Genomic DNA, 13,964 nt, shown 5'->3' with positions numbered 1-13,964 from the left:
GTCAGAGATTTGACTCTGATTTGTGTACCCGCGCTAATGACCTTCCCGAAATAGAAGCTTCCTGGGTGTTCATGGGTGAGGCAGAAGGTGGGGTGGATGAGTGCGTGCACCGCCCTCTGCCAGCCGGAGGCTGACAGCACTGGGGGGAAAACCATGGTCTGGCCTCAGGAGAGGCGCTTGAATGAAGTGTTGCAGCCCTGGTCGGAGTGCTGTCATGTTTATTTCCTTTGACAGAAACTACAGGTGGCGTGATCCGTGTGGATGCCCTTAGAGATAGGAGCTAAGTTTGCATGCTTCCTGACTTATTTGAACACTCCGGCGAGTGCCTGGGGGCTGGGGTGGTGAGTGTCAGTGGGAGGAGTAAGCAAGTTTCACTTCCTTGCTGGTGGAGGAGACTCACAGCTGGCTTCTCTCAAAGAGGAGGAGAGTGTGAGGAGCAGCAGTGCTCCTTTCTCAGCCTCTTCCCTCATAGCACCTGCCAGAGGCTGGACGTGAGGAGCGTGAATGGGCAGAGCAGAGCGTCTAGAAGGAAAGATGAGCACCCAGGATCCTTCCAATCTGTGGAGCACACCCGATGGAGAGGCTGAGCTGCTGCAGGACTTGGGGTAAGAGAGCAGATCCGCTTTTCAAAGCGCTTCTTGGGTGAGCATTGACCCTCCGCTCGCACCCTAAGACTCCCTTGGAGGAATGATGGTCTCTAGCACTCTGCCACCCACTCTTCTGTCCCCTCCACTTCACTCATGTGTCTGCTTGGTGTCTTCCTGCTTGGGGCTAATGGCACAGTAAAAGCACATATTATTTTTCCCTGATGTGAAAGCAGGTGGATGCAGAAACGGAGACAAAAGTTAAATACTGGGCATTCCTGGAGAGCGGGGCTAGAACTGGGATGTGTGAGTTGATGTTGCTTGGCTTCCTTGATTATCGATTTGGTTTATAAATAAACGTCTGTTAAACTTGTTGAACTCTAAGCTGTTGCAGGTAAGATAAACAGAAAGCCCACACTCATATTGTAACAGGAGAGGGACTTTTTCAAGAGAAAGAAGGAAGTGTCTACGGCGATGTCCGCATGCCCCTTTCTTTCTCCTGACACTGCATTTGTGAGCTCTTGTCTGTGTGCATACTGCAGGGGCAACCGAGAGCCTTTTATATCTAGCAACTCAGAAAGAGGATACAATTTCTGCCTCAAGCAGGTAGTGAGTTCCAAAAATGGGTGGAGTTGTAATAGTTCTGTCTTTAAGTAGAGACCAGATGAGACAACTCATCAGGATATTTAATTAGAGAAACAAACATTACACCTGAGAGGAATAGGGAGGGGATTTCCTAGAGACTCTCAACCTTTATCCTAAAGTACCAGGAAGAACCTGATGAGGCTGGTTTCGACACCTGTGCTTCTTGAGAGGCATGACCTGCACCTTATGTCTGAACAAGCAGCTCAAATCTTCACAGCAGGCCAATGACATAGGAACTGTTATCATCTCCATCTTACAAAGGAAGAAAATGAGCACAAAGGGTTGAATAACTTGCCTTTATCACACATCAACTAACTGGCGAAGCTGGGATTCCAACTTTCCAAAGTCAATGTTCTTAACAGGAAACACTGAAACAGGAGTCTATTCTATCTGCATTAAGAAAGCAGAGATTGTGTCTTTGGTGCTGCATGGTTGTAAAAGTTCTCAGTAGGTCCTGTCTATAGATTTTAAATTTGAGATCTCAGAATTGAATTCTAACTTCAGAAGGTAAATCAGATATAATAGTTAAAATTTTCCTAGAGTAAACTCTTCCTTGAGAATTCAGAGTTCCAAGACATCACCAGCCTTCTAGATTTCCCCCAAAGAGAAAAGGTAAAATGCCCCTGAGCATGCATAATGGGTGTCATAAGTGCAGACACTAAAGGTGGATGCTTGGGCTCTCACTTGTAGCCTTATTAAATTATTAAACTACTGGAAGCCTGGTGCATGAAATTCCTGCATGGGTAGAGTCCCTAGGCTTGGCTGGCGATCAGGGCCGATCTGTGGGGTGATCAGTGGGGAGATCAGGGTCTTTCGCTGGCACCCTCCTTGGCCAGCCTGAGCCTGCAGGTTTGCGGGCAGCTCCTGCGTTGAACATTTGCCCTCTGGTGGTCAATGCACAACAGGTGGTTCTGCCATTTGGTCAATTTGCATATTAGGCTATTATTATATAGGATAATTTTTTAGTGCATGCTTCCTTATCTATTGTATAATCCCAGCCCATGATCAGTATTCCCAAAGAGAAGAGACCCAAAGGAGATATTCAACTCTGGTCCTTTAATTCAATAATCCCTGAGTTTAGACTCTGTGTTTGAGTTCATTGGCACTCATTTAGATGACAAGGTGAGCTAGATGATGTCCCTTCTCCCCGTCATAATGCCTGTGGCAGGCAGCAACTACATAAGAAACCCACAAGGAAACAGATCTGTTTCTTCCCTCCATGTGCAAAAAGTACATGTTCAATGCAACCTTGTTTCTCAACCCCCAAATGGGCATTTATGTCCAGACCGCTCTATTTCAGAACACCTGGGAACTTAATAAGCATTTGAGGGTGGTTTCTGTAACAACAGGCAAGCTACACTTATCTGGGGAAATTGCTCTATAGTTGTGGTTCTCAACCTTGGCCGCACACTGGAATCACCTAAGTTTTTAAAATTTCTGCTCAGGCCACAGACCAAACAAAAGACACCAACATCTTGGGAGTTAACATTTTCTTATTAAACTTTGCAAGTGATTCCAGAGTGAGACAAAGTTGGGAGTCACTGGACAGAATATAAACCCATCAGAAGTGCTGAGTAAATGTGGCTTTATTTTTCATTTATTGGGTATGTAACTGGATCTTGTAGCCAACTATACATGTTGACATTTTGTTTGTTGATTGGTAGCATTCTGTTGAACAATTTTAGTGAGGCATATTTTAGAGACTTTAAAACACTCTCATTTCAAGTGTATACATCTCAATAATTTTTAGTGATTTTAGAGAGAATACAACCATCACTATAAATCAGTTTTAGAACAGTTTCATCTCCCTGATGAGAACTCTGAGGAGCATGGTTGATTTAAATGTACTCAATGGTGTGCTGAAAAACCACATAGACAAGGAGTAGTACTGATTTCCAGAGTCTGCCTATTTCCCTGATACAAATACTCCTACTTCGAACCATGTCAACCCACCAAGGATTTAACAACTAGCTTGCAAAATTGCTGAAAATTTACTATTTGACTTGAGCCAGTACTTGCCCCTCAAGGACATCACTGATACATCTTTTTTAGATAATAACATTTGAGAAGACTTGAAAATGACTCATTGCCTTCAGCAGAATTCTGAATATAAATGAAGCTTTGTTCCCCAACCATTGAGTTAGGTATGACCTATCCCTATACCAAAATTTCTGGTTAATTTAGATTTTTTAAAGCTCCATAAAAACAAAAATGATTTAATGTACTTGAAAGGTAAAAATAGATAGTTTTAATGACTTAATTTTAATAGGTTGTTTGATTAGATAGGTAGATTTTTACATTCCTATTTTTGATAGCTACAGACAGATAACTGGTCAAATATATTTCCTCCAGTAATAATTAAATCAAAGAGATAGCAGATGTTTTTGTCTTTTGGCCCCTAGTTTTCTTCAAACTATAGAATATGTAACCTCTGCAAATTAAGCCCTGGCCTGCAGCCAATCCCTCACCTGCCTGTCTAGGACACACATGACCTGCTCAGAGTACAGTCTTATTCATTCTAAAGTACTTAGGTAACTCAGATAGATTTCTGTGTCTCATTTATAGAAATCCATAAATGAAAAACATTTATTTCCTTTCATCTTAAAGGTATCAATGTGTCCAGCAGCAATAAATAAATAAGTAAATAAATCTATCTGCAGTTGTTGCTCAGCTTCACTGACACCTTGGCAGATGGGGTTGTGGGAGGGTGCATAGCAGTAAGGGGTAAGGGGGTGGAGAATGGCCCAGGAGAAGGAAGAGTTGAGCTGGGCACAGTCAGGCTGTACTGTATGCTGCTTTCAAAAATGAAGCGATGGGGAGATGACACAAGTGATGAATAGCAGAGACAGCACCTAAATAACAAGTCAGTGTGGAATTGTTCATAAGGGAATAACTTAACATTCCAGAAAGTCTCTGACTATAACAAAGTTTGAGATAATGGAGAAATAATATAGTTGTATAGTTTATAAAGGGGTCACTACAGTCACAAAAGGGATACTGAGAAATGCAAATAATTTAGGATATTTTTAAATTACATATTCAGATTATTTTGTCTGACATATCTTAATATGTCTGACAAATACAATCACTCTTTGTATTGTATTTGAGAAATACAGTAACTATCCTCTTTTCTCCATACTTTTCCAGATACTTTTTTTTATAAGAAAGTGTCAGCGTTTGGCTGTGTTGGCCTGTGTCAAGAAACTAGACTCTGAGCTCTGGATATTTAAGTAAATAAATTGAAATGTCTCTCATTTCTCTACCCCGTAACCTTCACATAAAAGAGAAGGTTAGAACAGATCAGGGATCAGCGAGCGATTTTTGTAAAGAGCCAGGTCATAAATATTTTAGGCTTTGCAGGCTTGTGATCTCCGCCAAAACATTTCGTATCTGCCACTGTGGTGGGAGAACAGCCAGAGACAACAGGAACAATGACCATGATGGTGCTCAAGCAAAATGTTGTTATTGGACACTGAAATTTGAATTTTATATAATTTTATGAGTCACAAAATATGTTTTCTCCTTCCCCGCACCCACCACTTAAAAACAAGATAATGGCTTTCAGTCCACACAAAAACATGTGCTCTGGCAGGAGCTGGCCCTCAGGCGGTGGTTATCTCACTCAAGAAATAACTGATAATAACCCCAAGGAGTTCTTATTATGAAGCAGACTTTTAGCACACAGTAGCGCTGGTCTTTAATAGGTATTGGTATGCCAACTCTACATGCAGAGACTCGTTAGCAGAGAAATCAGCTGCCTGACATCCAGTGAATCTGGGTCCTGAATCCGAGCTAAGATTCTCTCTTGTTGCAATAGTCATTCTTCACTGATCTCCTACTCCGTGACATTCCCATCCACAATGTCATTTAGCCTTCACAATAACACTTTCAATGTGTATAATTATACCCATTTCATAGATGCAGAGGCTGACTTCAGTTTAGTTCAGTGAACCGTCCAGGTCACCGACCTCATAGTGATGCAGCTGAGTGATACACCTAGGAGAGTACCCCAAAACTGATGCTCTTTCCACTGATGCTAGAAGGTATATGTTCTAGTCATGGCAATTAATAATCACTGGGTGCTCACTATATGCCAGCCACTATTTTAAGCCCTTGGCATGTAACACTAAAGTCACACGCCACTGTAGGTAGATACTATTAAACATGTCATTCCTATTTACAAATGAGGAAAGTGAAGGACAGAGCTTTGATCACATGCCCAAGTTTGCATGCTCAAAAGCTTCCAATTCATTTTTGCCCCAGAGTCCATGCGCCTGTCCACTGATGAAACTAACTAATTTCTATCAAACTTCTTTCTTATGATGTTAGCACGATAGATTAGTGCTAGCACGAGCTGAAAGAAACACAAAAGTTCTGTGATCACTACAACCAACAAATTGTATTACTAAAAGGCATTCATTCTTCTTTCACAGTATCCATGTAATACATGCACAAGACAAAACCAGGTTAATATTCTAATTAATAAAAAACTTTATTGAAGTTTGTGTAGGTTTCATGGAAGGCGGGGGCGCTAGACAAACTGATAAGTCTAAGAAAAGTCTAGAGAAGTCAAAGCTTTAAAGTTTAAAGGAATCGTATTACAGTTCTGAGATAGCAAGTAAAACAATAACGCTTGTTCCTCTTCTGTGCACAATTCTGTAATCTTGGAGTCTGAAAACGGAAGGTGAGTCGTGGTGGTAGGAGAATATGTAACTAGTGTGCAGTTTGCTCTCTTTGACTCCAGCACATTTCCTCTTCAGTTGTGTTTTCTGTTCCTCTATGGGCGGTGGTGACTTCCTTCGCCTTACATGTGGACATCTGTTCACACAGGTGTCCCACGGTGAGTGGGGTCACTTTGCTTCATGTATTCACTTTCCCATTCGTTCATAGAGCCATTTGTTGTTGATGACATAGGCAGTGCAGGTGAGGGATTCTGAAATGAAGAAAGAAAAAAATGGCTCTCCCTCACAGAGTTTATAGTACAGAGAGCAGGGAATGCACAAGCCTGTACAGTTAGAGAATGCAAGTTAGAGTGGGTGGAGGGCGATGACAGGGAGGATAGCAGGGAGGAGGGGGATCATGGGACCTGGACACAATGCCCTTGGGACTGATAGGATTTTTTTGTCCGTGGAAGTCATAAAACAATGAACTAGAGGGGACATAACTAATAAAACAAGGAATCTGGAATCTCTCTGCATCCCTCAAAGTTTGGGGCTCTTTCCTCGAGTCATAGCTTCCCACAAGTGGCCTACTCTGACTCCTGTATCAGCCCAAATTTGTCAATGGCAATGCCACCCCAAAACAATGGCCCTGAAGCAGCCTTTGATGAGGTACAGGCTGCAAGAGTGCCCAGAGTAAATGCAGCGTCAAGCTTGATTCTACTCAGACATGAGGCCTCCTGAGAGATCCTCTGGTTTGGTTTGGATTTCTGTGCAGCCCTGCTAGTCCTCCTCAAGTTCTTATCCACAGGTGTTTTTTCTCGTCAGTCATGGAGCTTTGGGTCCCATTCCAAATCAAACAAACATTCCCTGGTCTCTTGGTCTTGTAGCCGTGCCTGCACAGTGCAGTCCAACCTGGGGACTGGATACATGGGCCTCTGCTAGAGTGAGATGCCATTTGCCACCCACTCCCCCCTCCGTCTCTCCCAGGCTCTGACAACCCTGGGTGTTGATCCACCTCTGCATTGGACTCTTTATGTGTCTACATCCTCCTCCTCTTTGGCTTCTGCCTTTGTCTCTTGAATACTGTTTGGGTCATATTTGTGTTCCTAAATCACTGACCTGTATGCTTCCCACTATTTATGTGAGCTGGTGTGCCTTTCTCTGTCCCCGAGTTTTGGTCTCTATCTTTCTATCTCTATAGCTCTTAACTTGTGTGTCTTTGGGTCTTTGTGCCACTCTGTGTCTCTGAATCTTCAAGTCTCTGTCTTTCTCTCTACCTCTGTGTTTCCATCTTTCAGAACTTCTTGCCTCATTCCTCAGACTCCTTCAAGAACAGGTTTATCTGGGTCTCCAACTCCCACAGAATTATCTCCTTCCTTTGAATCCTGTTTCTCCTTAGGTGAGCCAAAACAAAACAACAACACATAACGTGGGGCCCACCCGCCTTTACCTCATTGTTTGACCAGGTACTCACATACTTCTGCCTCTGACACCAGGTCAGGTATGCTTCTCAAAGCTGGGGCAGCTGGCCTCACCATTTCGCTCTGCTATTAGCACATGCAGATTTAAAATGGCAACATGGAAAACCACAGACACGCTGGTTTCATCACAGAAACCTCCTTACTGGAAAGACTGTGGCAAGTCCTTCTTTCAGCCTCTCCTGTAATTACCCTATGCCTATCTGAAGCCTCATTAGAACTTTCCAACTCCTAGGCCAAGCCTTTGCTTGGTTCTCTGTACTTGGACAGGGCCCACCTCTGTGATCAATGGAAAGATAAGCCCACACTTGTGATTATGGCAGCTAATGTTCATCTATGAACCACACCGTCTTTTCTGACATAGTAAGAGCTATTCATGCTGCATGGATAGCTCTTGAACCAAATAAGATATTTCCTTATCCTAAACCATGATTTCTGATAGCAGAGAGGGCCAAATGCTTTATTTTTTATAATATCAGAGAAGTTAGTACCAACTCAATAAACAAATGAACATGAAGGAAATCAGCAACTAAACAATTCCATGGAGTGACTCAGGGATGAAGGAAAGACTGACTCACATTGGGATTGCTTAGAGTGGGATTACCTAGTAGTTGAGAACAATCTTCACTTTGTTCAGAAGGATTCTGAGGCCAAGTACAGGCTTAGCAAGAAAGAAGACAGATCGGGGAGCTTTATCTGTGGCCTTAGAGAAGGGGCGTGGCATCATCTGCTATGAGTTTGTTAACTTTGGTGTAGAGAGTTGAGAAAGTGTGTCAGGGTCATTGAAAAGTGAAAATAATTTTGAAAGTGGAGAAAAGGAAGAAATTCTCTAGAAAAGAATGCTTTCATTATCTGTTAAATTCCAGGACATTTTAGCTGCTTTCACACAATAGGGTTGAACCCATTGCTCTGGGTTGAAATGTATGTCCTTACATTTCAAATTGTATATCTCATTACAATTCTAATGGGACAGAATCTAGGTTCTCTATTACTTCTCTCTGCCTGGAAGGAGGAAAATATGTCATTAAACATATGAATAATCTGTGGACAAGGGTCACTAGGGAATTTTCTCATGACTAAGTATATAATCTAAGTGGGTATGTGGCTCATGTTTTAATGTGAAAGATCACTTTCTGTGCCCACCATTTTCCTAGCTTCATTTTGCACAACCCTTGCACATAGGCCCTCTGTTTCAACTAGCTCCAGCTCATGATCTTCCTCCTCCAGGAAGCTTTCCTTGATCCCCCTAGTCTCCTGTGAGGTACCCTTCTGCACCATTTACTGTCCATTTCACTAAGACGGCAGCTATTTGGGGATTCGCCGATAGCACTGGCCTGCAAATCCTTCTCTTTTCCTCCCCATTGCCACTGTAATGCCACTATGCTTTGTCCTCTTTGTCCTCCTCCTTGGATGCCACACACTGTGAAGTCAAACCATCAAAGTTATTGAAATGAATTAAAGTGTTTAGAACCAAGAGCCCTTTTACCTCTGTGATTTTCAAGTCTAAACTGCATACCAATCACATGAGGCTGTGAAAAATGCAGGTTATACCTCAGCAGGTGTAGGGGCCCTGAGAATGTGAGTTTCTAACAAGACCTCAGGGCAGAGCAGCAAGGCTTCCCACTGTTTCCAAGCACCGGGTGCAGCCTATTCGCATCCTAACGTCAGCTGAGTGGGCCACAATCAGTATTTGTTAAAAGAAATGGCAAGAGGAAAGAACAGTGACTAGCATCTAGAATAGTATTGTTTCCTATAATATCTTTGGCTTTTTGTGTGTACTTATAATGTATATCTGTATGTGTGTTTATACATATGGAGAGAGAGAGAGAGAAACTCAAAATGTATTTGTATCACAAGCCAATAAAAAAAGTTTAAAATCCTCCCCTTTAAAGGACAATGCAAAATTCAATATAAGCTTCTATCAGCAAATTAAGACGGTAAAACCCACTGGGATAAGAATCTATGATGGGTCCTGGCCAGTTTGGCTCAGTGGATAGAGCATTGGACTGTGGACTGAAAGGTCCCAGGTTTGATTCTGGTCAAGGACATCTTGGTTTCTGGCACATTCCCAATGAGAGTGTGCAGGAGGCAGCTGATTGATGTTCCTCTTTCATTGATGTTTCTAACTCTCTATCCCTCTTCCTTCCTCTCTGTGGAAAATCAATAAAATATATTTAAAAAAAAAAAAGAATCTATGACGGTTCCACTATGCTGGGGTGACTTTTCAAAAGGTTCTAGTAGGAAGGGGCATTGGAAAGAGAGAAGAGGCTGAATTTGGGATCCAGTTTTCTGAATCAAGCTTGTCCTTTTTACTCTGTGGTTGAGTGTATTGATATTTCCTGTACCTCACTGAGAGGCAGCTATAAAAATTCTTTAGTGGGTGGATGTTTCCTAATTTGTTACTGTATCGTGGAAGGGATAAAACCACCATTTCCTTCATGGTCAACTGCTGGTTTTGATCATCTCAAAAGCCCAGTACAAATATTCCTTTGAAGCTTATGAGTCTCTGCTCTGTTGCCTCTATCAGCTTTGAGATATAGTAATGGGCCATGGGGTGGGGGTGGAGGGTAGAAAATAACATTTCTTTGAATATTGTGTTATAAATCCTCGCCCTCCCTCCCCCCCTCAGGGAAAATGAAAGAAAAAAAATGTTTTAAGTGTTAGGAAAATGAACCTTATTCCAAACTATTCCCAGCATCTAGTATAGTCAGAATATGTTATATAATTAGCAATTCTTATATCTTATTTTCTCTTGCAAAAGTTAAAGAATCATATAACACTAGAGGCCCGGTGCATGAAATTCGTGCACAGGAAGGGGCAGTTGTCCCTCACCCAGCCTGAACCCTCTCAAATCTGGGACCCGTTGAGGGATATATAACTACCAGTTTAGGCCCTTCTCACAATCCAGGACTGCTGGCTTCCAACTGCTCCCCTGCCTGCCTTCCTGATTGACCCTAACTGCTTCTGCCTGCCAGCCTGATCAACCCCTAACCCCTCCTCTGCCAGCCTGATTAATGTCTAACTGCTCCCCTGTCAGCCTGTTTGCCCCTAACTGCCCTCCTCTGCCAGCCGGGTCATCCCTAACTGCCCTCCCCTGAAAGCCTGTGTCCCCCCCAATTGCCCTTCCCTGCAGGCCTGGGCACCTTCAACTTCCCACCTCTGCCAGCCTGATAACCTCTAACTGTCCTCCCCTGCAGGCTTGATCGTCCCCAGCTGCCCTCCATTGCAGGACTGGTCCCTCCAAACTGCCCTCCCCTGCTGGCCATCTTGTGGTGGCCATCTTGTGTCCACATGGGGACAGGATCTTTGACCACATAGGGGCAGCCATCTTGTGTGTTGGAGTGATGGTCAATTTGCATATTACTCTTTATTAGATAGGATGTTTAAAAGAAGACTGTTCCAACCTATGAAAACAAAGAGGGTCTTCTTATGAGGCATTTTTTCGTCACCTTGACAGATGAGAGAAAGCTGAGGTTTCTACTTGAGTGCAGTCACATGCTAGTAAGGCTGGAGACAAAGGCATCTTCTCTTCTCCCCAAAATTCTCACTGACACTGCATAGATGTTCAGGGTTTAAGTTAGTGGCTCATTAGCATTCCTTTTCACTTAGCATTTCCCAGTAGTAAAAAGGTGTCTTCTTGCCCTTCATTCTAATGACATCAGCATTCAAATGCAGGGGGTTATTAGGTGCTGATGAAGTAGCAGAGGAAAATGACTTACTTGTGAGATGTTATCAACAGTATGCTTAGTGTGAATCAGCAGTATGATGCAATTGTCAAGAAAGTAACGCAATCTGGGGTTTCCTTCAAGTGTACCAGCAGGTAGAATAAGGGAGACCTGCGAGGCTTTATTTTTAGCGTCAGACCTCAGCCTTAAGCTGATTATAAGAATTTGCAAAGTAGTCAAAGGAGATAAGGTTTCTGGGTACTAAGGGGACTGAAAGACTGTCATAAAAGGAGAAGCTGAAGATGATGGAAAAGGAAGAGAATACATTCTAAATGCTTTTAACTATTTGCTTATTTATTTATTTATTTATTTTTAAGTTTAAGTCTAAAACCCCAAAAATAGCTCTTGGACCATTCATTGAAATCAGGAAACGAGCAATTCAATGTAGGAAGAGTTTCCTGGCATCAAATATGGAAGCATAGAATGAGTTTACCTATTCGATATAAAATAGTGAGTTCCCCATCATTATCTGTATGTAAGCAAAGACGGGAGAGTCATGTTAGGGTTTAGATTTTATTCACACCCTGTATAAAAATTAAAAGAATTATAAACCAAGTTATAATTTGGTTGCAATGGGAGATTATATGTGATTTTTTAAAATAAGCTAAATATTTTTATTGTTTAATTAAAAAAATAAAAATCTTATATGACTTTTATAATCACCAGAGATGAGCTTACTGTGAAGACCATAAATTTTCAGCCTCCAGGCCCCTCCCAGGGTAGACCCTGGCAATATAGTTAATAAATGCTGTCACTGCAGGAGTATTTAATATTAGTTCCTGCTCATGAGCATTTTAAATGCCCTAGAATCTTTGGGCTTTTCTTTAAGAGAAATTTGACAGAGGTCCCCAAATTTGCCAACAATCTTAAAAACTTGATTACATTTAAAGCTGACATAACTTTTCTACACTATCAATAATTTTAAAAATTATACTTAGTGGGACACCGAATTACTGTTCTAGTTTCTGTCTAGAAAATTATATTAAAGATATTATTATACGAAGAAATAATAAAAGCTAATACAGCCAAAAATAGAGAGAAAAAGCATAGGGATGTGTTTTAAAAAATCAGTAAAAATAAGCTATTTTCCTCAGATTTGTGATGTTTGTGATATTCATCAGCTTTTTTTTTATATGTATTTTTGTGTGACTTCTCATTCTAAATAATTATTTTCTTATGATTTTATATTAAATATCTTAATGAAACTTCCAGATTTTACAATCTTTAAGGCCCTCAAGATCTGACTCACCCTGGCCAGTGTGACTCAATTGATTGAAATCTCCTTTAAACAAAAGATGGAGGGTTCAATTCCTAGGCCCACACTCAGATTGCAGGTTCCATCTGTGATCAGGATGAATGTGGGAGGCAACCAATTGATGTGTGTGTGTGTCTCTCTCTCTTCCTCTCTCTAAAAATCATTAAAATTTTAAATCTGACTGTTATTCCTGAAAATAAACAAACAAACAAAAAAATTTTAAACACAGTTCCAATTACAAGAAATTTAAGTCCATCCAGTTAGGATTCTATGTAATGAGCTGTTGGTTGTGCCTATGAAGCCATAAAAAGCTCTAGAAATAAAGACCATATATTAGCAGCTACGTTGTTCGGTATCCAGTGCCAAGGAGCATCGGCCTCCTCCTGGTTGCTCTGCATCCCTCACACCACCTGCAGTGCTCTGATCCTGTGCGCACCTGGCATGCTCTCTCTTCTAGGCCTTCACTCTGGTCTTCCCTCTCCACCCCCATCCCACCCTCCATCCAAGTGCTGGGTCCATTCCAACATTTAATAAACAGTAGTTGAATAAATTTTAAAATAAAACAAATTGTTAACATTATCCCTGGAGGCTGAATTAAGGAAGAAATTGAGTCTCTTATTTTCAAATTTTAGTTACCCAATAAAGATATTAATCTATTTTTTTATTGATTTGAGAGACAGAAGTAACACATTGACCTGTTGTTCCACTTATTTATGCATTCAGTGGTTGATACTTGTATGGGCCCTGACTAGGGATCAAATCCATGACATTGGCATATGGGAACGACATTCTAACCTACTGAACTACCCTAAGAGGGCCATTTTATTTTTTTTCATTAGAACAAACTAAATTATTAATAGGAAAAGTTGATCAAGTTAAAGTCTCCTTTCTTTAACAATACTCTTAGTTTTGGTTCCTTCCATTGAGTAAAACATACTTATGAGTTGGGTATATACTTTTATTTTATGTGTTTGCATATGTGTATAGTTTGGAGAGAAAAGGGGTGATTTTATACAAATAAATTATATCATTCTGAGGCTGCCACTAATTTTTCCAATTGAATAGTGTGTTTTGGGATCTATCAACTTTTTAAAAATATATTTTATTGATTTTGTACAGAGAGGAAGGGAGAGGGATAGAGAGCTAAAAACATGGATGAGAGAGAAACATTAATCAGCTGCTTCCTGCACACCCACCACTAGGGATGTGCCCGAAACCAAGGTACATGCCCTTGACTGGAATCAAATCCGGGAACCCTCAGTCCGCAGGCCGACTGCATCAACTTTTGATTTGGGTTTGTGTACACAACACCCTTAGTATTTCTCAGTGGGTGTGCAATTGTCATTCTGAGCAAGACAATTTTCCTTTGTTCAGGGCTGCAACATTCTTTGCAAGATGTTAAGCATTCCTGGCATCCCCCTCACCAAGTGCTGGTAGCACCCAATTCCCCGCCCTCATCTTTTGACAATCAAAAATGCTCTCATACCTTTTCTAGTTAACACTTTTGGTTATCTTTTTACATAATCTCATCCTATAACCACTCAACTTTGTCATCTCACTGTTACTGGATATTTACGACAGCTCCAACTTTTTCTCTCACAAACACATCCACAACA

General features: G+C 41.4%; 1 protein-coding gene and 1 long non-coding RNA gene across 4 annotated transcripts in view; one reads left to right on the top strand and one right to left on the bottom strand.

The window, feature by feature from the left end:
* Positions 1-340: 340 nt before the first annotated feature.
* Positions 341-13,964, top strand: part of DAPP1 (dual adaptor of phosphotyrosine and 3-phosphoinositides 1) — a 51,661-nt gene continuing 38,037 nt past the window's right edge. Inside the window, exon 1 of one of the 3 annotated variants that reach the window (XM_036410697.2) lies at positions 341-605. In XM_036410697.2, the coding sequence (XP_036266590.1) occupies positions 505-605 (101 nt within the window). In that variant the 5' untranslated portion in view covers positions 341-504. The remainder of the gene's footprint in view (positions 606-13,964) is intronic. The other 2 variants (XM_036410677.2, XM_036410687.2) reach the window with 2 other exon arrangements.
* LOC118703629 lies at positions 5,701-11,557 on the bottom strand. The gene is made up of 2 exons (XR_004983112.2): positions 11,088-11,557; positions 5,701-6,162 (listed from the first exon to the last, which is right to left on the bottom strand). It is a non-coding gene; the product is annotated as an uncharacterized LOC118703629 (long non-coding RNA).

The sequence above is a fragment of the Pipistrellus kuhlii genome, unplaced genomic scaffold (genome assembly GCF_014108245.1).
Source record: "Pipistrellus kuhlii isolate mPipKuh1 unplaced genomic scaffold, mPipKuh1.p scaffold_m20_p_1, whole genome shotgun sequence".
Classification (NCBI taxonomy): Eukaryota; Metazoa; Chordata; class Mammalia; order Chiroptera; family Vespertilionidae; genus Pipistrellus; species Pipistrellus kuhlii.
Note: the sequence above shows the minus strand (reverse complement) of the source record. Positions and strands in the feature narration are given on the sequence as shown.